The sequence below is a fragment of the Staurois parvus genome, unplaced genomic scaffold (genome assembly GCF_062004578.1).
Source record: "Staurois parvus isolate SC_StPar_1 unplaced genomic scaffold, SC_StPar_1.0 ptg000719l, whole genome shotgun sequence".
NCBI lineage: Eukaryota > Metazoa > Chordata > Amphibia > Anura > Ranidae > Staurois > Staurois parvus.
Genome location: NW_028318515.1, coordinates 1,173,635 through 1,201,195, shown reverse-complemented (window position 1 = coordinate 1,201,195; position 27,561 = coordinate 1,173,635). Strand labels below are relative to the sequence as shown.

Sequence of the window (27,561 nt, the reverse complement as noted above, 5' to 3'; positions counted from 1 at the left end):
GCCTTTGCACACAGTTTACACACACTCACAAAACATTGCCAGTTAGTCACGGCATCTCTGATCTTTGCCCAACAGTGACTAGTTTGAACAGCCACAGCCAGATATCTGTCCCTCACTGCAACACCATCATCCTGATCACTGGCATACCAGTGGGTCCTGATCACCGCCATTCCAGTAGTTCCTGATCACAGTTTCAAAAATATATACAAAAAATTATACACTAGCGAGGAGGCGTTTCAAATTCTGAGTATGACAGATGAGAGTAACAGAGAACTCTCACTGTTAGACTCAGATTCTGTATACGAACCAGTAGACAGCAGCGGTTCACTCTCTGATTCAGAAGAAGAATGTGCTCCAACAAAAAGAATGAGGCGCTCCAAGGAACAGCAAGCAACCACTAGCAGCTCAATACCATCCTGACATGGCTAGTACCAGCAGTGTAAGTGCAAGTACTAGTACTCGGGTGTCGCATCAGCCACCAAGGATTAGGGCCCATACTGCTGTTCCAGATGCACTTTTAAACCCTGTGTGGCTACCTACAGGATCAGGAGCACCTATAATTCCCCCATTCATAGCCCAGCCAAGCATTCAGGCAGAAACCCAAAATTTTACAGCCATTGATTTTTTTCCATTTTTTTTTCACGGCAGATTTTTTTAATTAAGTTGTGGACCAATGCAATCTATTTGCCCAGCAATTTATCACCCAAAATCCCAACTCCTCTTATGCCCATCCATTTGAGTGAAAACGCCTCACAGTTCAAAAGTTTAAAGTGTTTCTTGGCCTTGCATTTAATATGGGACTAACAAAAAAAAATGAACTGCATGCTTATTGGTCGAAAATCCCATTCATCACATGCCACTCTATTCCGCCACTATGTCCAGGACCCGTTATAAAAAAATTATGCACTTTCTACATTTCGATGAGAATTCCCTGTACCCCCCTTCCCCAGAGATCAGCCTGAGTACGACAAACTTTATAAAATTTAGCCATTGATCAATTATTTCAACCAAACATTTTCTGAAATATATTGTCCAGAAAAAAACATCTGTGTCGATGAATCCCTAATCCATTTCACTGGGAGGCTGGTCATAAAACAATACATTCCAAGCAAATGGGCCAGATACGGGGTGAAGATGAACAAACTCTGCAAAAGGGCCACAGGGTATGTGCACAAATTCCGTATCTACGACGGAAAGGACAGTCAGCTACATCCCCCTGAATGCCCAGCCTATAAGGGGAGTAGTGGAAAAGTTGTCTGGGTCCTGGTATACCCCTTCTTCAATCAGGGGTACCACCTTTACATGGACAATTTCTATACAAGCCTGCCCCATTTCCGCCACCTTTATCTCAAGAACACTCTAGCCTGTGGCACAGTTCGACCCAATCGGAAGGGCTTTCCACAACAATTGGTTGCCACCAGGCTAAACGGGGGAATCAGCTAGCTTGAGAAATGAAGAGATCCTGGCCCTTAAGTGGCAAGACAAACGGGATGTGTATGTCCTTTCCTCTATCCATAACAGCAGCTCATTGGAAATTCAAGGAAGACACAGTCCCATCCAAAAACCCCAATGCATACACGAATATAACCTGTTCATGGGGGGAGTGGATTTAAATGATCAAATGTTACAGCCCTACATACCCAACAGAAGATCAATCCACTGGTATAAAAAAGTATCCTTCTACCTTTTCCATTTGGCCCTGTACAATTCCTACATTGTTTACCAGAAGTCCACACAAAGACCTGTCACCTTCTTACAATATCAGGAAGAGATTATCACATCCCTCATCTATCACGAAAGCCCCGTACCTGAACAAATTCGCTCTGATGCAGTGAACTGATTGCATGAAAGACATTTCCCCGATATCGTCCCCCCTACCAAAGCAGATTGCCATCCTCAAAAAAAAATGTTGTATATGCTCCAAAAATAGAATTCGACGTGACACCCGATACTGTTGTCCCCAGTGTCCCTCAAAGCCTAGTCTCTGTATAGGAGAGTGCTTCCGTATCTACCATACCTCACTACATTATTAGTGAAGTATGGTAAAGATATTTCTTTGTCCTCTATCTGCTATTTCTCTGCCACGTTTCTGCCTGTTGCCTGGATTCATTTTCCTGCCTTCCATCTGAACTGACTTCGGCCTGTTAACTGACCATGCCTCTGCCTGAACTGACCTCAGCCTGTGTTAATCAACCACGCCTCTGCCTGCTACCTGAACTGGCCTCGGCTTGTTAATCAACCATGCCTTTGCCTGCTGCCTGAACTGACCTCAGCCTGTTAATCGACCATGCCTCTGCCTGCTGCCTGAACTGACATCGGTCTGTTAAATCGACCATGTTTTCTGCCTGCCTCCTGGACTGATCTTTTGCCCTCCCACTTTTGTAGTGATGTTCACAAAAACACAGGGGTCTCACATATGTGAGGGGATCCAGAGTAGTGTTTCCGAGTGGAGAAAACATTTTGTTTTCTTTGGGTTTTGTAATTCCCGGATAAGGGTCTGGAGACCAGAGGCTTTGAAGAGATTTGGGTGGGAAGAGGCCTCTACCCCTTTGTCCAGTCATACCTAACCAAGGCCCTAAGCTTAATGTTTCTGCCTGGACCAATCCTTTGACCACATCTTTACTTGCTGTCTGTATTGACTGTGGCCTTTTTATGGACCATGTTCCAGTCTTCTTCCTGGACCACTGCTTTGCCTGTTTGCTCACCACATCTATGCTTGGCACCGGTACTGACCCATCTGCACATCCCACTGGCTACCTTCCTGTGAGACACTGGTGCCATCCATCCTCTGTGGACAACTGCACTACTGAAACCACAGGTACTCTTTGGTTTATCCTTTTGTTCAACTTCCTGGCGAGTGAACATAGTGCTATGTGCGCAGCCATGTACCAGTCGGTTAAGCTTTTAGAAACAGGCTGTAGGTGAAGCTACACTATGCTTTATTGATATATGTTTTCTGATTTTTGTGATACACAGGTTGCAATGTCCTGTAATCAGTCCAAACATGGAAAAGGTCTTACACATGTGGTATCCCCATACTCAGGAAAAGTAGCAGAATGTGTTTTGATGTGTTATTCTAAGAATGCCTATGCAGTGTGTTAGAAATATCTTATTATTGGTAACATTGCGTAAAAAAGAAAAAAAAAATATTTTTTTTCCACATTTTCTAAAAAGTTGTGTAAAAAATTAAGTCTTCAGAAGACTCTGCTGCTCCAGGACCTCCAAAATTGTGATAGGTAGTCAAGAAATTAGATGTGTAATTTTTGCCTTTAGTACACCTAAAGGTGCTTATTGGATGTGGGGCCCCTCTATGTGGCTAGGCTGTGAAAAAGTCTTGCACATGTGGTATTGTCACTCAGGAAAAGTTAGAGAATGTGTTTTGGGGTGTCATTTTAGGTATGCCTATGCAGAGAATTATAAATATCTCAGATTGACAACTTTGCATAAAAAAATAAATTTCATTTTCTTTTCACATTTTCCAAAAACTTCTTCTGAACAATGTCTGCAACGACCCATTTTCCTCAGAATTTCAGAGAGAAATGCACTGTAACCAGCATGTACAACATTTGCTGCCTTCCTTCCTTAAATAAGGGCAATAATTGCCACCTATTTTTCAAAGAATGAATGACCTCACTAATAGAACTCCACACTGCTATTATTTTGAACATGCCCCTTTCAATTAGTGATTCAATTACACAGAATCAGCAGCATGCATGTCATGACTGTTGGATTTCTATTACTCTACTACACCTGCTAGTAAATTATTTGCCATGTAGAAATATTATTTCTACCAAAAACAGTGATTGATCAGGTTAGTGATATCTGACTGCTATTATTTTGAACACAACCGTAAATGGTTTGTGTCAATACGAACTACTATATTTGCAGGAGAGCTTTTCTGTTGAAAAACAGACTTACTGGTTGGATCACCAGATGAGAAAGAAAAGGCCTAAAAAAAATAAAATATAATAATAATAATGTAGCCACCACACCTAAGAATTATTAAGTTGCAATATAGTAAGTTTGCTTTTGGGTTTAATAACGCTTCAAATCTTCATCTTTAAATCCCGACTACAGGTTAAACAGACTGAAAATCACATTTCTATGGACATGCACACTAAGAATACAGGTTGTAAGCAAATATTTTAGTAAGAAAATAAACACGAGAGTTTTTTTTTTATTCTACAACAATCTTTTATTGTCCATTAAGTATATTACAACAGTAGAATGCATGGACAATTAGCATCTACAGTCAGTGATAATGAGCTATAACCAACAAGAGCTTGGCTAAAAAGAAAATCTGTGCAAAAATGATGGTACAAAGTATGTAATTTTTGTATTCTTTTTTTTTTTTTATAAAAAGAGAGAAAGACCATAGTCATGTTTATTTTGCCCCCCCCCCCCAAAAAAAAAAAAAAAAATTCTCCAGAATGACTTGAGGGATAATCATTGAAAATGTCACAACATTTGTATACATTTAAAACTGAACTACAAGAACAAAACTTATTTAAACATATTCCTCAATAGTCACAAAGAATGTAAATCCAATTTGTGTACACCAAATTTCTTTGCAAACTCAGTTACCTTTAAAAGTAGCAATGGAATTAGTCTCTGTGCTGCATGTACTCTGGGCAGAGAGCAGGTACTCTCATTGCAGGCTGCCTGCAGGAAACTACAAGAGAGGGCAGATACAAGACCAGTTACCCTGCACAAGGAGAGATAGCAACAGTGACTGGTCTATATTACAAGAAGCTCCTGCACCAATCCAATTTCACACTGGATTATTGCACAGATCTGAAAGAAACAACATACAACCTAATTCAAGTAGGAATACATATCACTCTTGTATTTAGTTATTTGTTAATCCTGGAGTTCAGCTTTACCAGTGGGATCGGACCTGCTCTCTTCGATGTGAAAGACACAAAAACATGAATGACCATACCTTTATAGTCATACACTTTTGAATGTCCAAAAAAAAAAAAAAAAACTTTTAAAACTAAAACATTTCACTATTGCAGTTTAATGAAATTTATCATTTGAGAACACTAACACCAGTATCACTGATATTTACAAAAATGATTTTTTTTTAATAAGTTAAAGTCAATGAAACATCCATGCAAGCTAGAGTTCTAGCTTTTTGGTTACAAGGACATGAAGTGAGAAGTCCAGAGTAGCAGAAATGATGCATCGCTTTCTTCTTATTCAAACTGTGTCCAGTCCACGCATTGACGATGTAAAACCCAAGCCCATGCCTCTCTGGGTGTGAGTCTGTGATCTTGCCATCTCATACTGAGCATCCAGGTTTCGGAAAACCTCTTCTTGTTGCTTTAAGGTTTTGAAGCTTTCCACATCTACTCTGCTAGTGCCAGCTTCTTCTTCATTCTAAAAACAATATGAATGGTTAAAACATTGGCTGTGCACATTGATCAAAGGATTACTGCTTCAGCAGAAAGGCATAACCGTGATCACTCTCAAAATTGCCAGGCCGATAATGTTGCCAAAGTGCAAGTACATTTGTTAATCCTCAAACTGACAAGGGAACCAGAAAGTTAAGGCACATGCTCTACATAGGGCACCTGGGTAGCCCCCCCACTTGGAATAAGTGATGGGGCTGTTAAAAACTTTCATGCTCGGTTATGTTCCAATTCAGATTTGAGTGCGACTGGTTGATGTAATTCTAATAGACACTGTACATTCAGACTGTAGTGTGACGTTTTACACAAACTATCCATTAAATTAATTTAATAACCAGTCAGGTATGCTCCTGTTGGTAAATCTAGAGGCGATTATACAGATATTAACATGTGAGCCCAGTGTAAGGCAATACGGACAATCCTTATCAACTGTAACAAAAATACAAGACTGAATGGTTGTTATTCAATTACCTCGAAATTTGAATCACTGACCTGAATCAAATATCCAGAGATACTTAAAGCCACAGTGAACCACTTGCCCTTACAGGAATTAACCCCCCCCCCTGACCTGGCCATTTTTTGCGATACGGCGCTGCGTTACTTTAGCTGACAATCGTGCAGTCATGCAACGCTGTGCATAAATAAAAACACACACACACACACATACATATATTTAAAAAAAAAATCTTCATAAATTTAGGCCAAAATGTATTCTTCTACATATTGGTTTAAATGAAAGTTATATAGTCTACGAATGGCGGTATAAAAATAGTCGTAATGGTGGCAGTCAGCAACTTATAGCGGGACTGCAGCAGGCATGCTGACACTGGGTGGAAACTGCCATTGACATCCCAATGACACCAATACAGTCATCAGTGCTAATAAAAAGCACAAACACTACTAATGACACTGGGCAGGAAGGGGTTAACATCTGGGGAGATCAAAGGGTCAACAGTGTGCTGTTTTACATAATGTACTGTGTGTGTTTTAGTAGGGAGACATGCTGCTGTGCAAAGAAACACACAGCAGCATGTTACTGCTGGCAGGAAAGAGACTTGAGTTGTTTACACAGGTTTCTCCCATCAGTTCTACATGGCGTTCGCCGGATGTCGGCGGAGAATCTCCGACCGGGACCTGGTGATTGACATGCCTAGCTGCCAATGGCGGTGCATATGCCCCCTACCCGGAAATGCAAATCACGTATATATACACACATGATTTTGCGCAGCCTGCAGCAGTAGTTCTGCTATAGGGCAGCAGGCAAGTGGTAAAATCTGTATCTATTCTCATGTAGAACCTCCAAATATTATATATTTTCTGAAAGCAGGGGCACTGGAGAATATAAAATAGTGGCTGCTGCAATTTTTAATACCACCCCTCCCCATTTAACTTTATTGCAATCCAAGGGGTGAAGAAGCCCACTTGAGATAGCTTTGGACACCGACAGGTACTCTTTTATAGAGACATCAGGGGTTCATTAGCTATTCAAGGCAGCTAATCAGACACAAATCGTGTTTGAACACCTGCTTCCCTGGCTGTAGCAGCCATGGAACAACAGTGAAAAGAAGTGACTAAACCTGCTTCACTTCTCGCTTTATTAGTCACAGAGGAGATAGGGGAATGGATGTTCCTCCTCCTCCTCTGTGGGCAGCTGCCTGATCACTCAACAGTCCCTGGAAGATTGGAAGAGCTGAGGAGTGGCAGTGGGAAAGTGATTGGGTTGCAGTAAAAGGAAAAAAAACCCCCAAAACACAGTATAACTGGTTTGTATGCTGCGCTGGGCAACAAGAGGTTAAGTTAGGTATATACATACATATATACATACACACACACACACATATACATGCACAATTTTAGTTTTTTTCAAGTATTAACCAAAAAAGGTTTACTTTGAGGGTATGTACATCCAAACTGGAGAAAGCGTTTAGGAGTTACAGCTCATAAGAATAGCCATCCCCAGTTTTTCAAGGGACCAAAAGTAATTGGACAATTAAAAATAATCATAAATAAAAATGTTAATATTTTGTTGAGAATCCTTTACTGGCAATGACTGCCTGAAGTCTGGAACCCATGGACATTACCAAAGGCTGGGTTTCCTCCTTTCTGATCCTTTACCAGGCTGTAACTGCAGCTGTCTTCAGTTGTTCTTTGTTTGTGAGTCTTTCTGCCTTTAGTTTTGACTTCAGCAAGTGAAAGCAATGCTCAATTGGGTTGAGATCAGGTGACTGACTCAGCCATTGCAGAATATTCCACTTTTCCTTCAAAAGCTCCTGGGTTGCTTTTGCAGTGCGTTTTGGATCATTGTCCATCTGTACTGTGAAGCACCGTACAATCAACTTTGCTGCATTGAGCTGAATCTGGGCTGAGTATATCTGTAAACACTGCAGAATTCATCCGGCTGCTTCTGTCACATCATCAATAAACACCAATGATCCAGTGCCACTGGAAGCCATGAATGCCTATGCCATCACACTGCCTCCACCATGTTTTACAGATGACATTATGCGCTTTGGATCATGAACTGTTCCAAGCCTTCTCCACACTTTTCTTTCTGTCATTCTGGTACAGATTAATCTTAGTTTCATGCATCCAAAGAATGCTTTTCCAGAACTGGTCTGGCTTTTTTAAATGTTTTTTGGCAAAGGCTAATCTGGCTTTTCTATTCTTCAGACTTATGAATGGTTTGCACTTTGTGGTGAACCCTCTGTATTTGCTCTCGTGAAGTTCTCTTGATTGCAGACTTTGACAATGATACGTCCATCTCCTGGAGAGTCTCCTTCACTTGTCTGGATGTTGTGAATGGGTTTTTCTTTACCATAGAGAGGATCCTGCGATCATCCACCACTGTTGTCTTCTGTGGACGTCCATACCTTTTATGTTGCTGAGCTCACCAGTGCATTCTTTCCTCAAAATGTACCAAACTGTTGATTTGGCCACTTCTAATATTGCTACCATCTCTCTGATGGATTTGTTTCATTTTTGAAGACTTACAATGGCCTGTTTCACTTGCATGGACAGCTCCTTTGAACGCAAGATGTAGGTTCACAGCAATAGATTCCAAATGCAAATACCACACTTAGAATCAACTTCAGACCTTTTACTTGCTTAATTGATGAAGAAATAACGAAGGAGTAGCCCACACCTGGCCATGAAACCGCTTTTGATTCAATTGTCCAGTTACTTTTGGTCCTTTGAAAAAAAAGGGGGGATGGCTACTCTTAAGAGCTGTAATTTCTAAACCCTTCCTCCAATTTGGATGTACATACCCTCAAATTAAACCTGAGTGTGCACTTTCAGCCCATATCCATTATATAAAACTAGCTTGAATATGTTTTGGTAAATGCCTGAAAAAAACTAAAATTGTGCCTGTGTCCAAATATGTATGGACCTAACTGTATATGTAGGGTGCCACTGTTGACCTCCTCTTGAAAATGAAGTGTGCTTGGCTGTATCTGGTTTCAATATTTTTTGAGAAACTAACCCGAAACAAAGCTTGCAACCAGTGAATTCAGAACTCCTGATATGCAAATATATATTCCCTGTCAATCAAATTACTGAAGCTAATGTCTCTTGAAGAAAGACCAAGCTCACTTCTAGCAGAAGACAATAATTACAAAGTATTGCATTTATTTTTTGGTAGTGGAAACAGGCAGGCACTGCTCTGTGAAAGGGAACCATGTCACACCTCTAGCACCAAGCTTCACTTTAAGAGCTGTGGAGCTTCCAGCTTATTCTTTCTTTAGCTCTGAGAAAGTAAATGCATACACTCTTCAAAAAGCCATTAACACAAAAGATTTATTAATTTTTTAACTGGAGAATGGAGCACACTTGTGTTAAACAAAACTCTATATAGTAGTTTGCTTCTTCCCCAAATACACCCCACTTACCCCATAAAACAGGAATTAAAGTTAGAAGTCAGTAAGAGATTACGCACCTTTATTCCCATTAGTTTTCTAAATTTAACATTTTGGTCCTTGTTTCCAAAATTTAGCTTTTCCCAGATTTCTGCTGACTGAGATTTATCCTAAAAAACAAAATGTTAAAGCTTAACATCCATATGCAAACCTCATTAACAACAGTACAATTATTGCAAAGTTCTTCCTTATTGCTCAAACGGTACAAGATATATGCATGCTAAATATAAAACACTGATCAGGCAGATGTGCAAAACATTCTGTCACAGAAATGCAACCTAGCAGTACTAAAACCGAAACCGGAGACATGTTTATCAGCTGTTCAGAGGCATCCTAATGAAAAAACATAGTCGAACAGTGTGTTCATTCTTAATACCAAGGGGCAGGGGGGAGAGATCGCGCAAACTCTATAGTGCAGTAAATGAAAAAATGTATATGCAGCGCACAAATAATGCTCTAATATATTAGTGTTATAAGTAGATGTAAACCATAAACGTATATCATTGTGCATCGTAAACAGATATACACCAATAAATACCAAATATACATACAAAAAAAGTGCAAATCCTGTAGGATGTGCTGTAGGTTGTGTTTGAAATTCACCATACGCTATTAAACTGCCGTGCTCCATGTGATATTCAAATCCAACCAAAGTGCACTAGTGTCCCTCTTCAGTGTCCACACACCCCCGACACACTATTTCACTCACCTTAATGTCTGATGTAACACGTAGAGTACGCTGGGGACGGCAAGCCGCAATACAGGAAGCACACGGGCTGCCGTCTTGGTATAGGAAAACAGCATTCGAACACACAGTTTATCATGCAGTGTCCCGGCTGGACACTATCAAATGTGAGTGGAAATTTTTGTATTTTATTAAAGTTGTTTTATTTACAAAACTACACTATATGGAGTATCTTTTTCATATGTATGGAGTTACATTACATTACATCGAGTTTATATAGCGCCAAAGGGTTTGCTCAGCGCTGTACAATAGAGGGGGGGGGGACAATACATGAAACAGTACAGCAACTACAAACAGCACACGAGGGGTTAGAGGGCCCTACTCTTTCGAGCTTACAATCTAGGAGGGAGGGGGTAGTGGTACAGGAGGAAGTGGCTGTGGGGGATGGAGTGGTAGGAGGAATGAAGGAGAACGGCAGTTAGGTGAGGGTGGGGTAGGCTTCCCTGAAGAGGTGGGTTTTCAGGGAGCGCCTGAAGGCGAGGAGGGAAGGTGACAGTCTGATGGATTGGGGAAGTGAGTTCCAGAGGATGGGGGAGGACCTGGAGAAGTCTTGCAGACGTGCGTGGGAGGAGGAGACCAGGGGGCAAGATAGAAGGAGGTCCTGTGAAGAGCGAAGGGTACGGGTGGGGGTGATACCTGGGAATCAGGTTGGTGAGGTAGTTAGGGGCAGTGTTGTGAATGGCTTTGTAGTTTTGTGAGTTGCAGGAGATAGTAAGCTGACGGTGAAAGAGCAGTAACACACCTGATAGTAAGGTGATGGTGGAAGAACAGTTACAGCTATATACCTACCTAGCCAACAGGGAAAAGCGCAGTTTGACCTGGAATATAGGCCAGGCATTAAGGTGAGCACAATAGTGTGTTGGGGGGGGGGAGGGAGAAGGTAGACACTACTGCACTTTGGTTGGATTTGTTTACTAGCTTATGGTGAATTTCAAACACAGCATACAGCAAGTTCACAATGTGGATGTTTGTGTGATTTATGATGAATTTGGAACTTAATATGTTCTAATTTTTTTGATGGACATAGGTTAAATTTTGGATAATTTCAACGCACCTTTGGGCACATGCGTTTGTCACTTATGACACAAGGATTTGCACGATTTTGTATGTATATTTGGTATTTATTGGAGTATATCTATTTACTACGCACAATGACATATGTCTATGGTATACATCTACTTCTAACACTAATGTATTAGAGCATTATTTGTGCGCTGCATATACACCTTTTCATTTATTTACTATAGGTGGGAACACATTCTATGCGGGCAGCACATCACTGCATAATCATATTAACACCATATTGCACTGAGGTTTTTTCTATATATCTATAGTGTAGTAAATTCCACACAGAATAAAAACAGATAAAACATACTCGCCAAGGTAAAGCAGAAGTCACATGCATCACAAGGGAGCATGACAACCGCTACATCAAAGTTAACCCCAGGGACCAGGATAGATGGAGCGGCTGCAAAAAAGATTGCTCAAGCAGACCAAGTCCCAGGGAATAGACGGTAAGATAAGCTGCAGCTCACACAGTGTCCAGATTGCTGTGTGACTGACTGGTGAAAGTGGAGACGCAGTGGCTAGCTGGCTTCCTCACTCCCAGTGACAGCTGACAAGAGGGTACTGCTACCCTCAAATTAACAGGTTCACAGGAAACATTCCAAAAAGGGGCTACGCACTCAGTATAAATAGCCCCCCACAAAGCCCAAGTACATCAGTCAGGAGGGGCAGTGCAGGCTCCACAACAGCATCCTGAGTACAAAAGACAATCAGGTAAAAATCACAGTAACATCTTGTAATTTTGTATTATAGTGTTACTTTTTCTATATATTCACTGTAGCCAATACTCATTTTAACCATTGATTTTAGCCCAGGGAGAGTCTAAGAACTGTTAACCAAATGCCAGCTATTGGCTTAAGGCAGTTTAGATTTTCAGCACTCTGTTCATTTTAAGGCAATCCTATCACTAGACCAATGAAAAACAAAAATTACCTAGTTGTCTGGCAGACAGGGACTCCAATCTTCACAGTGAATTCACACTGGAACAGACAGATGCCAAACCTATTTACACCTCTCCAGCTGCAAACTGTTCCCGACTGCGGTAGTGTGGTGTGTGATTCAGGGCATCAAAAACAACTGCCTTTTTTGTACAAACTTTATTTGAAGTGTACAAAAGTTCAGCTCTACAGTGCCGTACAGTTCTCTACAGTAATGTGATAAAATGCAGCATGCATTTTATCACAGCTGTGGGCTGCTTTGCAGTGTGAATGGGAACCACAGAAAACAATTGTTTTCTGTGTGTCCTTGTGGTAACAGGCATTTTACTATGCAGTAAAATGCCTGTCACCACACTATGTGTGAAAGTGCCCTCATTATTTTGCAATGCTACAGATGATGCAGATATTAGATTTTTTCAGATGCATCAGAAGCCACATTCCCCCACTGTGTGCAGTGGTTCCACCCACCACAGAACCATAGCTACATGACAAAACAAAGACATAGCAGTTGGTAGGTTAAACTGCAGCATACACCTAGGGACGCAGGTACTGAAACAGCTCAAAGTGTTAGATAGTGTAGCTCTGGTGAGGCATGGATGGCAGAACACAAGTATTATTCTGCAAGTATTTTGCAGGCGGTCTTTCTTCTTCTTCTTTTTTTTTTTTTTTATTGGCAACAGAGTCACTTTAACATAAGAGAAAGTAGGCATTCAGCATACAGGTACTGTCAGTGAAGCCTGTGCTTGGAAATATTACATAATATCCACAGCTGTGAGTTTCTGAGGCCAGATATTGTTGTACTGAATTTACTCTGTCCCATCATAAAATAGTTTCAATATTATTATACAGGATTTATTTAGCACCAACAGTTTGCTCAGCGCTTATTCACTTCAATATTGATCTAGTGCTTGCAGATAACAAGATTATGAATGCGAGTTCTCCATAGCATAATAGCAAGCCCAGGCACTAATTGTTTCAGCACCATTTTAAAACGGTGCATAGTTTCATTGGCTGTATGTGCTTCCAATGGGACTGATGGCAGAACCACTAGCCATCAATGAAAGTTCTGTTGGGAGTGATCATTGCATAGCCACAAATCAATCAGCACCTGGTCATTCTATTCAAATGCAATGTGCTCTGCATTGTGGGTTACATAGGAAGTCTACTAACATCTGGATTACTGGTGAGCTCAAGCAACCGTCCTGTAGCAGGACTTTGCCCTGCATCCATCACCAACAGATTACTGCAATAGAGATCTATATCTTAGATCACCATTATATTCTGTTACTGCAATGGTGCATGAAGTTTTAAAACACTTTGTATTAGGATAACTGTGTCAAATTATCTTACCCCTTCCTTTTTGCCCTGCCAAAGCATCTTCCTCTTCTTTTCTTGCTCTGCGAACTTCATTGGATTTACAGCTGCTGGATTATAATAGCTAGGAACAGAAATGCCAGTCTCTGCCAATGCCTTTGCCTGTAAAGCAGCCATTTGTGCTGCCATTGCAATTTGAGGAGTGACCTGTGTTCCTGAGGCCAACAAAGCTGCTACATCGATAACAGATCCACTGCCTGCTGCAGCAACTAAAGAGAGAAGAAAAAAAGATATAAATAATGAAAAAGGTTACATTATGAGTTGTAAAACAATCACATACAGTGCTTTGGAGGTTACACAAGCTGAAGGACCATGCCACTAGGTCACATAAATCCAAAACAAATGTAAAGTAGTGCAGCTTACCAATCAGATATGGTGGCTCCATTCATTTTTTTTTTTTTTTTAAGGCTTTCTCCCTCTGTTTTTATCTTGTGTTCTGCCAGTAATGTACCTCCTGTATTACAGTGCCCCCACTCTGGATGAATAGGCACAGCAGACAGCAGCATTGTTGGTCTGGGGGGGAGTGGCAGATATACTTGCAGACAATGTTGGGCTGAATGTTCGAGTCAAATATCAGTTCGACTTGAACATTGACCGCTCGGGTGTTCGCTGAACACAGGATCGATGCGGGCATTCTCGCCCGCTGCGCCCCACGATGCACTGCATTCTGACAGTGCATTGTGATTGGTCAAAGCAATGCACCTGACCACAGCTTACCAATCGCTCGCGCATCCCCACCCCCCTTTTCCTGACCTGCCAGGCTGCACGCTGAGATAAGGGTCTGGTATGGATGTTGGGGGGACCCCCATGCCATATTTTTATTTTTTTAATTTTGGAGTAGAGATTCCCCTCAAAATCCATACCAGACCAGAAGTACTTGGCATGGATGGCAGGGGAGACCCCACATCATTTTTTTAACATTTTCAATTGTCGGGCAATGCCAACAATTCTTTTTACATTCAGCTGTCAGCGGGGAACCCCACTGGCAGCTGAAACAATAAGGAATGTTTCACAACTAAAATACAGCATGACTGAATAATATAACTCATGCTGTATTTCAGTAACCGAGCGGTATCTTACCACATACTCAGACGCGGTAAGATACCACTCAGTAAATTGTTCGTGTTTAAATTTCACGGTCGAACATTCTGTAGGATCGAATGTTCAACCATGAACTGAGCAGGGGGGTGTTAGGCCCATCACTACTTGAAGCCAAACTTAAGCTCACACTTTATAGTCAGTTACACCAGTTTTTTCCTTTTGTGATAAAGGGTTTACATTGAATAAAAACTGATCATTGTAGGCACCCGTCAGTGTGAAAATGTTTGTCTCATCTCTGTAAACTAATAAATCTAGAAGAGATGCGAGCTTGTTCATTTGGAAAAAAACAGCAGACTTATTGGTCAGATCACCAGATGAAAATAGAAGAAAGCCGAAAAAAAGGAAAAAACTAATACAGCCATCACATCTAAGAACTGGTAAGCTTCACTATAACAAAATGTCTGTTTTGGGTTTAAAGTGGTTGTAAACTCTTATAAAATCACAGGTAAGTGACTTGCCTCAAGTGATACAGAGATTAAATAAATCTTCCTACAAATGATACCAGTTTATCTGCAGCCTTCTCTACAACTGCTCAAAGTGCAGAATTTATACAGCTCGACTGATCACCCAGAAAGCAGGGGGCGAGGAATTGAAATTAAACTCTGCAGAGCTCAGTGAGGAGAGCAGAGACCTGATTGGAGGGAGAGGAGGGGAGGTATAGCCTCCACCCCCCCCCCTCACAAAGAATAGAAACAGAGCACAGAGGTGGTCAATCACAGTCTAAGAGCTGGAGCTCCCTTCCCGGTCACCTTTTTACCTCTTGGTGCTTGGTGTCAGAAAAACCCTGTCAGAAGAGACACATACAGATAGAGGAAGGAGGCAGCAGACAGAAATGATAGTGGAATGGACTGAAATAAGCACACACTAGAAAGGGATATGCTCTGTTCACATCTCAGGTTTACAACCACTTTAATACTGCATGAAAACTGGCCCCCTCAGGTACTGTAGGAGGAAAGAGTGAAAGACATAAGCTTCCTCATACCAGGGCAAACTGGGCCTGATTTTCAGAATCCAGCAGACAGTGAAGGGTTTTAAATTTAAAGGCATTTTACGATGCCTGCTAGGCAGCAAATCTGTAACTTTATAACCGAATAAACAAAGAAAAAAGTTCACTGTAGGAATATTAAGTACCATGCTAAACTAGCAAATGTCAACATAATATTTCAATGTTCAATAGCTTATAGTACCTTTCTCACCTGCTACAATTTCTTGCTGTTTCTGCTTTTCAACCAATTCTTTCTCACGCTGTTCCTGGAGTTTTTTTGCCCGTTCCAATCTTGAAAAGATAATAGCATATAAGAAAAATGTGGAAAAAATAACTGACGTACTAATTGATGCAGAAAAACTATTCACGGAACAACGGTTAAGTTGAGCACAAAAGACATATGTATTTGCCAAGTGTAATAGAAGCAACTTATGCAATTCCCTTCAAATTTGGAAGGTACAGTTCAAACACAAACTGACGAGTTGTGATTAAAACACCATTAAAAAAAAATAAAAAAATAAAAAAAAAAAACTGTTCACAGCGATGTACTAATTGGGCTCACAAATGGGTTCAAAACTCTGAAACTTGCAGTGCCGGATGTGGCTGCAGGTTAGACACTACTTAGAACTGAAATTGAAAAATGCAGAGCCTACCATTTCTGTAATTTAAGGAAATGTTACTTTGCATTCTTTTTAATAATCTGTGAGTGTGCCATCACAAGCAATATACTGGGTGGTTTAAATTTAATTTATGGGGAATATTTGTTTAGTACACTATATATTATCTTCATTCCAAACAATCTTCATATCCAAATGGGCCATATCTGTATACAGCACAGATGTTGTTGTTGATACATTGGCTTTTATTAGTAAAGACAATGTGCCTACCTTATAAAATTAAAAAAAAAAAAAAAAAAAATCTATGAAAAAAATGGCAAAAGAAGACTGACCCGATAAAAGTACACAGTGGCAAGAAATAATACATCACTATAAATATTTAAAAAAATACCTTCTAGCCAAAGCTTCTTGGGCATCCATAGCTGTATTTCTCCCTCTAAAGGCTGGTGGGCTTGGTGGTGTCCGACTTCGACTCCTACTATGCCTCCTTGGTTTTTCAGGCCTCTTCTTTTTCTCCCTTTGGGAGAACAGTTAGCAATAATATCATAAATAGAAAATAAGCTGTTCAGGTCATCTGGAGTATTAGTATACGTCTTCTACCATCTGTATATGGATTATCCTCATACTACTGGATATGGTTACTGTTCAATGTAGCCTGATTTTTACTATTCTAGTTTTCTCATCAATGTTGCAGGTATCCTTGGTATCTTTTTTTTTTTTTATTATGACACCATTTTCTCCATATAATGCAAACTTGTATAGTTCCCATGTTTATAAATCTTTATGTCAAAAGATGCACAATTTATAGCGCCGCACGACATGCAGGTCCAGACACTGGGCAGATTTTTTTTTTTTTTTTTTCTACATTTAGCCCTGCTGCGGGTAAGCAGCCTCTTCAGCCTGGGTTCACTCAGATGTATACTGAGATCACAGTATCATTCCGGTTTCTGTGCGATTTTGCCAACTCTCTCTCTCCACAACTGCCTCCAACTGACTTCAATGTAAAATTGCATTCCATTGACTTCAATGCAAAAACACCTCCCTTTGACTTTAATGCAGAAACTCCTGTCAATAGCAATGTGAACACTTATCTCCGCATGCCACTCTACTCTATCATATGCAAGTCTGGAACGCTCCGCTACAAATTCGCACAGGACCACTTTCATAATGGTATTCAAAATGCAATGCCTGTGGATCGCATCTGTGTGAACCACCTCAATAGGAACACATAATATCTAGCCCGCCATGCGAATCTGTGCATTTAGAAAAGCATCCAAAATCGCATGTGTGTGAAGCAGGAGCGACTCCCATTTCCACCTGGGCAGTGTGGGACTGTGGCAGAATTGCTTTTTGTTTTTTTATCAGGACAAGTAGATTGTCATGAGGGACAAGTAAATTGGGAACCCAATTTAGTCCCATTGACAAGTAGTTTTTTAAAATCTTCCCACACCCATGTTATGTTGTATGTTGTTTGACATATATAATGGTACATATGTCTTAACTTTAATCTCTTCGCTTTTGAAAAATTAATAAACTGAGATACATAAGAGAAACATAACTAGATAATACATAAACATTTGTTTATTCCCACTGTAAAAATTTATATAGGAAAAAATGCTTAGTGCATAAGACTTACCGATTTCTGCTTCCGCTTCTATGACGGTGTCTGGATCTGGATCCTGAGCGTGACCGGGGTCGTCGTTTCCTTTCTCTGCTCTTTGATCGAGATTTTCTCCTGTCACGGCTCCTACTACGATGCCGTCTGAAACATGACATTTTTAGAAAGAGGTTAATAACAGAAATATATTTTTCTCAGTGCATGCTACTATTACCTTCCACACACAGAAAGCATTAAAAATTAGAATAGGTAATTTTTCTAATCCTGATACATTTACCAATGAGAACTAAAAAACAGCCGTAACTGGTAAGCCAAGACTTGTCTGTTCTACATCACACGTGGACTAGAAAGAACTAAAACGGACACCATAACTGCAACGTGGAACATTTCTGACAATAAGTGTGTTGAAATGTCAAAGTACACATTCAATTTACCTTTCACGTGATCGGGACCTGGAATAACTTCTGCCCTTTGATGGCCTCCGATCCTTGCGACGATGTCTTTCTTCTCCATTTTCTGAAGAATTAAGCCGCTCTCTGACTCTGTCTGAATGATCTTTGTCAATGGTGTCATCAGAACGATGCTTCTTTGAAGATTTCTCTTTGGACCCATGTCTTCGACCCTGTTTTAAGAAGAAGTTGGTTCTTTCAGGAAAATAGTGCAACAAAAAGAGTTAGTATAAGTGTCAAACGAGTGACAAAGGCTGTGAAGTAACTTTTGTTACCATAGTGACAAAAATAAGTCTTAAACCAAGCCTTCAAGCTTTGGATTTCTACTGCTTGTAGATTACTAAAAGAAGCCGTAAAGAAAACTGCAGAAAGTTAAGGCATTTCTAGGAAAACTGGAACTACTATATATTTGGCACCATTCCATGCAACAAGAAGAGAAGGTCCAAATCCCTCCTGACGCAATTATTTTCTTAGAATAGACTGCTGCAATAACCAATTTTGATTTGAAGCCCTGTCTGCTGACATGCAGTAATCTGTCAAATGAAACTTGAACTGGTCAGAATGACACTACTGAGTTGTGTTGAAAGATGCAGGCTCATGGGGTTGTCATCTTGGTCCTGGGTGTTTTTTTTACCTAGTGAATAGCTGGCCTAAAATAAACATTTTGAACACATCAGTTGTTTTAGATTTTGATTGGCTGCTTTCTTATCCCAGATCACCAAGTAGTGCAGGATGGATGAAACCAAGAGCTTTCACCTTAAAAGTAGTCAACAATTCCCATATTCTATCCTCACAGACTTAAAGTTCACTGAGAATTTCTCAATTTCCCTGACTAAAAACAAGCCTGCTAAATAATTGTAATAGTGGGAGGTGTGTCCTGATGTGGGTTTACATAGTAGCTATCGCCATTTTTCTGAGATATCTCCTTTTAATAAAGAAAAAACCATCAAATTACAATTTTTTTTATTTGATCTGATTATGTACAAATATGAAGAAGGAATAAATTATTCTTAATGCATACGCAAATGGTAGTACCATCTATTCTCCTTTAACCCAACCTAAAATATAAAACGTGACAATGCTAAAAATACTAGTCTAATATTAGAGCACTTAACTGATCTCAGCAAGTAATATGAACACATAATATGACTCAGCTCTTGTGATATAATCAGATTAAACTCTGATATAGTTGCACCACTGTCACATTTACAAAGATAGCACTTGGATGTTGACCAAGATAGACTCATCAACACCCAATAACACAAAAACTGACTAGTTTAGCAGAAGGCCTGCCTTTTAAAGTCTGTTTGGTGATGTGTTTCCTGTTCCTGTGAGAGGAGATGCCTATATCTCATTCTGTCATGGAAGACGATTGTGGGAAAAAAAAAATAAAAAATCTATTCCTTGACTTCACTTTTAGATTCCAATGTATTTTTACAAGATGCTCTTCTTCTTAAAAAAAGCAAAAAAACACAACTGCTGCACGTCTTTAACAAGACACTATCTTCTGGCCCATGCATGGCAAAGCAGCCCCAACCCCCCCCCCCCTCCCCGCATACTCACCTCACCAGCACCCCCGGCCCCCCCATTGGAACAGCCGCCATCCACAGTACCCAGCACTTTGGAGTACAGAGTAGAATGTGACCTTCCCCACAGCCTAGACAGTGCTTGGTTCTATCAGCCAAAATGCCAGGCTGAAGCACTATCAAATGATTGGGTCAACACCTGTCAATTTAGTGCTGGTTGCGAAGGAAGGAGGAGAGGCAACAGATGGAATGGACACTCTCACACTGCCCTGTAAGATCAATATCACAGTACCTCTAGGGAAAAGTAGGCTGGGGCAAATATAGAGGCACCCACTGTAGAACGCTGCTTTTGAAAGCCCCAATTGCCTGTGTGTCTCACCGATTTTCTATCTTCAATACTTAAGGCACTAAAGTCAAGAGGATCAGTATGGCTGCACGGTAACTAGCACTTTTATAAGGTCAGCAATGGCAGGCCCTGTATTTTTCTTAGCAAAGCTGCTATTATCAGATTACTTATCTCAAAGATGCAGAACACAGTGAAAAATATAACGGCTCAGTTCTGTGTTTTCCCTGTGAAAGAAATTAACGGATGATGAAATAAACTTCAAACAAAATCTGTCTTGAAAACCATGAAGACTAACAATTCCAACTTCTGTTCAAAATTCGCACTGCTTACTGATCCTCTCACTAACCCAGAATATGTTCAAAGTTAGCCATCGTCATTTGTTACGGTTCAGTGACCCAAAGTAAAGAAGCAAGAGAGCTAGTTCATCAGCCAGGCAACTAGCACTTCCACAAAAGAAGACCAACAGTTACAGTCCCTTATTATCTCATCACAGGTTTATATTAAAGTGTTACTAAACCCAGAAGGACCCTGCATTCACTATATCTGGTCTCCCACAGTACACAGAACAAGGAAATGCAATTATTTTAGTAAACATAAACTGCTAATACCTTTTATCATCAGCAGTTACAGCAGTTTTGTGACTTCTATGTGTCCAGCCAAGCACATGTTAAAGCTTGTAGGAGTTTTCATTCTACTCTAGGAGGATGCAGAACCCTTTGTCTGGACAGTGCTGATCACATGCACTCTCTCAAGGCAACAAAAAAACCTCTTGTAACACACCGAACTGAGCATGTGCAGAGTAACTACACACAATATGTCTTATCAGAAGATAAGAGGGGGGCACTGAAAGAAGGGGAGAATCAGAGAAGTCAGGGTCAAGTTGCCTTTTTACACAATGCAGAGGATTAACCCCATGATTTACTGCATATACAGACTGATTTTACTGTTGTGGGTTTAGTAATACTTTAAGGAGGCCAATACAGTGCTGATACCAAACTGCTTTCCCTTATTAGTTAGTGAATTGAATTGTGCAATGGTGCTTGTAATGGTGCTACCCCCCCCCCCCTTATTAAACTAACTTTTACTGATGAAAGGTGTCAGAACACATAGTGCATCAGTTTGTTGCATATGGGGCTGTGCAGCTGCAGACCGGTCAGGGTGTCCATGCTGAACCCTGTCCACGCTGAACCCTGTCCACAGCCAAAAAATGCCTATTAGCCATCTTAACAGACAGGCAACTAACACTTTCAGAAAGAAATTACAGTCCCCATTTCTTTTCTAAACACCAGCTTACTTTAAGAAGGACGATGCAGTGCTGATACCAAGCTGATTTCCCTTATCAGCTGGTGAACTAATTCAGAACCAGCATTAGCTCTTTCAGCAATTTGAGCTACAGTAGCTCTTCTATTGGATTGGACTACACAGGCCAAACTTCACGTGTATCAATGAGCCTTTGCTGCTAATGACCCAGTTGCTGGGTTTCCTACCTTGGACCGCTTTTGGTAGGTCCTGACCACTAGTGAAAGGGAACATCCCACAAGGGCTGAAGGTTTGGAGATGCTCTGACCCAGATGTCTAGCCTTTACAATTTGGCCCTGATCAAAGTCGCTCAAATACTTATGCTTGCCCAATCTTTCTACTTTCAAATACATCAACTTCAGAGGCAATATACTAACTTGCTACCACTTACATTCCACCCACTTTCGGATGCCACTGTAACAAGATAATCAATGTTATTCATTTTACCTGTTAGTGGCCATAAAAAGTTCTGGGTGATCAGTGTATGGTTCGGAACAAACTTCCCCATAAAGAACCATGCACTCTTGTACGGTAAGTCAGCTGCAGTAGCAGCTGAGAAAATAATTCCAGTAAAAGGCAGAACATACCATGCTGTTAGTCTGTTTGAAAACCCTCACACAGAACCAATTATAGATTTTACAGTGGCTGCAATGCATTATGCTTCCCAAATTTTGAGGAGGTAATTTACATTTTATTTTTCACATTTGTCTATGAGTATAAGCTGTGCTTTGCAGAATCCTATAGTTTAGCTTTTAAATTCATGATAAAAAGAACACCCTTGGATACTTCATCCATACAAAAAGTAAAATAAAAATACAATTGTGAACAGGCACCTTCTTAACCTACAGAAGTATTTGGTGAACAGGCCCTAGATGCTTTGCATCATTCTTAATAGAAGACAAGCAAATATACAGTCAGGTAAAAATTAAATAATAGCAATTGCTGGGCAAAAGGAAAATTGGCGTAATACCAATGGTTACAGTGGAAATTAAGAATTATTACATGAGATATATTAGTAGTTGCTTTTCCTACTGGTTAACATTCATCAATAAGATTATATCTATTTTTGTTTTGTTTTTTAGATGCATAGTGCTTTCAGTTTGATTTTGCAAAACTAAAATTCAATGGGGTACAATTAATACTTCAATTTCCAACCACTGTTAAGCAAAATGATAGGATAACAATCTTCCTTGTTTAATAAACCAATTATATTTTTGGCTGAAGAAAAACACAGACCTGTAAATGGCACCATTTGAAAGAAAGGCAAGGGCCCTACACTACTGATAGAAAACCAATAAAGGATAACGGATGAATGGTGTGTGTGTACTGTAACACAATGAATTATCAGTTTTAATAGTTGTATTATTGTTTTTTTCACAAGTATTCGTTAAAAGGCTAGTCCATCTAAAAAGGTGAAGTTCAGTTTTCTTTCTATATTATTGCCATGACAAAGCTTTGCTCTGTTTCACATCAAATTAGCAGTGTATATATATCCATGCTCAACTATCCACATATTCTAAGACAAATCTAGCTTTGGACAAAGAACTCTGTCTTAATGAATGACACCTGTTAAAACATATAGCTTAAGGAAAATAGATTTCACTTTTAACATAAAACACGTACGGTAAAATAATATCCTTAAACAATTTACTTAAATTATTGTACAAGTCAAATAGGAGGTTGAATGACTGATAGTTACCTTATCATGAAGTAGGCTTATATTTTTGCTATGAGTCAGCAGCGTCTTCAGTTCAGTCTCTTCGTGCTTTAGCACGCTGAGTATGATTTATTACAGAAAAGTTATCATGTGGTCTAGGCACAATAATCAATTTTATATCAATGCTTCCTATCACAAGTGATCACCAAATATGGTTAGAATACTATTAAAGCTTGCAGTATCACGAGTGCACTACACCTCAGCAATAAGTTTTACAGAGATATGAGCAGCTACATTACAAATGGGTAGGGAAAAAAAACACTAAATATGCAATACCTTGCATCATTATATACTCAAATACTTCAATGTAGTCAGTCCATGAATTCTGCTGCTTAGCTATATTATGCTTTAACAGCAGAGTTTAAAATGAATTTAGATACTGCTGAAGCTGTAATAAATGCAGTTAAATAGAATTTGACAAAATAAAGTGCACCATACACAATGATATGGTGAAATGTTCAATGATTTTTAAATACTTCAGTACTTACCATGGAGTAAAATAATTCCCAATATAAACAACGATATATAATTAGTCAATGTACACTACAAAGTATTAATTACCTCTTTGCTCCTGCTTCGACTCCGATGTTTCTTCCCTTCATTGTCTGAAAAATTGTAAAGTGATAATGGTAAATAAAAGGATTCAACTGTCAAAAGTCCAAAAAAACAAAACACCACCACAGGAGACCCTCAACTTACCACCCTTCCGTTTGCGTTCTCTTGAATGTGAACGAGATCTTGAAAATTGTCTGTAGGTTGTAGGGGACTTCGATGGATCACATTCTTCCATTCGCTTTTCTAATGTGGGCGAGCAGCTATCCAGGGAGCCTCCATCTCGATCTGTATCACTCGACTAAAAAATACATACATATTAATGGTTTGAATACAAATTTTTAACCTCAACACAGGCTCTGTTATATAGCCAAAGAAAACCAGTCATGACAGTAATACTGGAATTGCCACTTCTAACCTGCTGAAAAAAGCACTCTGGCTGACCACTCAGGAAAGTCAGAAGGCTATCTGCATATTTGTTTAGGGGTCAGCAACTAAGTATTAAAAGTGCTTTTAGCGCACACACACTCAGCAAGTGGAGCATGTGGCTATTGTATCCATCATACATGAATGTAAACTGTAAAACACATTTAGTATGCATCATAGCCCTATTGAATATGCCTTTAAAGCCTAACTTTAGTTAAAACAAAACATTTACAAATCAGCACAAGGGATATTACTTACCTTCAATGTGATGTCCCCCCTGTGCTGCTGTCTTCTAGTTTAGTAGAAATTGTCCTTCACCAATGCCCCACCCCCACCTTCTTCCAGGGGGCAGTGTTAACTGAACAGATAGAGGGGTCTGACAGGCACTCATCAAGAGTACAAAACTATGCCCATCCCTAAAGCGATATTAAAGGCAATTTTTTTTTGTTTTAAAATAACAGACGTTATATTTGCCTGCTCTGTGCAATGGTTTTGCACAGGGCAGCCCCGATCCTCTTCTCAGGTCCCCCCGGCAGAGCTCCTGGCATCTCTCTCCTGGTGAATGCCCCCCCACACTGGCTGTGACTGACAGCAGAGGGAGCCAATGGCTGACTCACCCAATGAGGAGGAAAAGTCTCCAGACGGCTCTCATGCACATCGCAATGGGGCTCAGATAAGTATTGGAGGGGCTGGGGGGACAGCTGTAAGCAGAAGGTTTTTTACCTTCATACATAGAATGCATGAAGGTAAAAAAAAACTTGAGCCTTTACAACCGCTTTAACCCAGGTCTGCCATTCATAGAAGCCATACTACTACTTGCTTCTATGAACAGAACATGATCTATGAATGGGAGGGGACAGACATTTCAATCATCCACCTGTCCTCAATTCTTAGGACACCTCATTTCATCTACAAAAACACAAGAGGAAGGTGTTATGTAGTCCAAAGAAAGCTGAAAATAAAAAAGTAACAATCAGCGGACACACAGAAGGTTATCAGCTTACTTGATTTCTGTCAGGATTAACAGGTATAACAAAACCAATTTCAGTGTATTTACCAGAACAGAAGCAGCAAATATGTTTATTGTAGGGTTTACTAACACTTTAAAGAGGAGAAGTAGGGCCAAAGCTTTTGGGGGGAGGGGTGGAGGAGTTCTTAAAACTCACTTTGTGTCTTATCTGCATTAACAGCCTCAGAACCTGTGTAAATAACTGCTTAAAGGTTATACTGCTACAGGGCAGCACCTGTGTGCAGAATCATGTATATACACGTGATTTCGCATTTCCAGGTAGGGGGCGTGCCCTACCTGCACCGCCATTCGCGGCCGCAGATGTCAATCACTAATTACCTGCTGCCCGGTGATTACCAAGCATCTCCAATGGGGAGGAAGATTGTTTTGTTTACACAGTATAGCCATCCCAATCAGTGTGCTTAAAGAGAAACCCCCCCCCACCCCCTAGAAAAAAAAACCCCAGCACACAGTTAACCCTTTGATCGCCCCTCTTATTAACCCCTTCCTGCCCAGTGCCATTAGTACAGTCTCAGTTTTTTTTTTTTAAGCACTGATCACTGTATTGATGTCAACAGGGCATCAGTGACACCAGGTTAGTTCCCCCCCAGTGTCAACATGTCTGCTGCAATCCTGCTATAAGTCGCTGATTGCTGTCATTACTAGTAGAAAAAAACTCTCAACCCATTATCTATACCATTTGTAAACACTATAACTTTCACGTAAACCAATTAATTTACACGTATTGGGATTTTATTTAGCGGAATACATTTTGGCATAAATTTATGACAAAATACTTTTTTTACTGGATATGTTTAATTTTTTTTTTTAGCAAAGACGTGTCTCAGAATACATTTTGGCCTAAATTTGACATTTTTTTTAAACTAGACATGTTTTATGAAAAAAATCCAAAATATTGTTTTTTTTTTCTTCTCAAAATTGTTGGGTTATTTTGCTTACAGCGCAAAAAAAAAAAAAAATGCACAGGTGATCAAATACCACCAAAAGAATTAGTGGGGGAAAAAAGGACATGCATTTCATTTGGGTGCAGCGTTGCATGACCACGCAACTGTCAGTTAAAGTAACGCAACGTCGTAATGTTAAAAATGGCCTGGTCAGGAAGGGGGGGGTAAATCCTCTGGAGGGCAAGTAGTTAATGCATTCAGTTTTAAAGCGATGGGGTGACAACCCTAGACAGGAGGGGGAGATTTGACTTTTTAAGGCCCCTTTCAAACTGGTGTTCCGTTTCAAAAAACATGACTGAACTGATGAAACAAAGATAAAAAACAGATCAGTTTCTCAAGTTTTTTACATTCTTTACCAATGCAAAAAACAGACCACACATGTTTACATTTGTTTATAGTCTGTTCTGTTTTTTTTTTTTTAACTAAACAAAAATAGTGCTTTATTCCATTTTATTGTTTTAAAAAAACGGAAGTGGATGTAAACCGATATCAACGGATGACCATTTGTTAGCCCATAGAAATAAGTTGGTGTTAGTTTTTCATCCAGAAACAAATGTATAAAAATAACGGCCATAAAGTATTCCCCTGTGAACAGGGCCTAACTGTGGTTTTTGGGGTGGTGAGTGCCCAGTAGGCTCACTGCTGACCAGTGTGGAGAAGTCAGGGGATCCTGGTAGGACATGTACACAGCGATCGCCATCACACTGCTCTTTATCCAATCATCTCCCACAGGGCCGGAATCATAGCTCCTGATCACCATACAGGGCTGCCCGGATACTTCAATGGTTACCATCATCACTGGAATGTTATTGTACCTGTCTGGAAGTAGATTAGAGTTGGTTCAGGCCGGCCTGCCCGTGTAGACGGCCAGCTCCAGCAGCCTGTGACCTAGCCCCTCTCCTCAGCCAGCCCATGGCCACTACGGCTGGAAAACAAAGTCGTATCAGGAGAGAAGGGTCAGGCTGGCGGGGGAGTACATAGGCCGCACTAGTCATGGCGAAGCCGCGGCGCCATTTTCCCCTTCTCTCTCGCTCACTCCGGAAAAGGCCTCAGCTCCACGCAACTTACTTACCGCCATCACTTAGGCGAAACCTCCTCCTCCTCTCCGTATTCCCTCACCGAGATCCTGAATGGTAATAGCCAGGCAAACCGTAACCCCACACACGACGGCGTAGACGGTCCACAAAAGCAGGCGGGGCTCACTGAGCCATCCGAACAGGCACAAAGGAAGTGGCCGCCGCGCACAGTACCATGGGAAACGTTACTTACGTCACCTAGTCCATCCCGCCAAATTCGACTGACAGAAGGACTGAGAAAGAGGCCGGAGAGCTCCGTGGCGAAGGAGGAAGACTGGCTGACGGTGTGTATGTCTTATTACAGGACCTCGCTGAGCCGGCTTGTGTTCTCTCGCTGCTTGGCTGATATTGTGTTGTTGATTTACATCTGACGTTCTCTCCAATCAGCACTCTCCATACTTCCATCCCCCCAGTAATCCAACACT

The 27,561-nt window shown here is 40.5% G+C and overlaps 2 protein-coding genes across 6 annotated transcripts in view; one reads left to right on the top strand and one right to left on the bottom strand.

The window, feature by feature from the left end:
• Positions 1-4,169: 4,169 nt before the first annotated feature.
• On the bottom strand, positions 4,170-27,310 carry RSRC2 (arginine and serine rich coiled-coil 2). 4 transcript variants are annotated; one of them, XM_089653669.1, is made up of 10 exons: positions 27,133-27,310; positions 23,808-23,961; positions 23,670-23,713; positions 18,206-18,393; positions 17,790-17,915; positions 16,545-16,670; positions 15,739-15,827; positions 13,427-13,659; positions 9,349-9,438; positions 4,170-5,382 (listed from the first exon to the last, which is right to left on the bottom strand). In XM_089653669.1, the coding sequence occupies exons 1-10, from the start codon at positions 27,136-27,138 to the stop codon at positions 5,203-5,205; spliced, it is 1,236 nt and encodes a 411-aa protein (XP_089509795.1). In that variant the 5' UTR covers positions 27,139-27,310; the 3' UTR covers positions 4,170-5,202. The 4 variants fall into 4 exon arrangements, with proteins under 4 accessions (XP_089509795.1, XP_089509796.1, XP_089509797.1 ...); XM_089653670.1 differs by having other exon boundaries at positions 15,748-15,827; XM_089653671.1 differs by lacking the exon at positions 27,133-27,310 and adding an exon at positions 23,091-23,166 and having other exon boundaries at positions 23,808-23,947.
• The window catches only part of KNTC1 (kinetochore associated 1), a 306,855-nt gene continuing 306,384 nt past the window's right edge, over positions 27,091-27,561 (top strand). Inside the window, exon 1 of one of the 2 annotated variants that reach the window (XM_089653668.1) lies at positions 27,091-27,420. The gene's annotated coding sequence lies outside the window, so the exon portion shown is untranslated. The remainder of the gene's footprint in view (positions 27,421-27,561) is intronic. The other variant, XM_089653667.1, reaches the window with a different exon arrangement.

Coding starts and splice junctions, on each gene's coding strand:
- RSRC2 (XM_089653669.1), bottom strand. Junction 18,394..23,669: donor GTCGAAGCAGGAGCAAAGAG/GTAATTAATACT, acceptor TTCTTAAAACAG/GGTCGAAGACATGGGTCCAA. Junction 13,660..15,738: donor AATTGTAGCAGGTGAGAAAG/GTACTATAAGCT, acceptor TTCTCTCTTTAG/TTGCTGCAGCAGGCAGTGGA.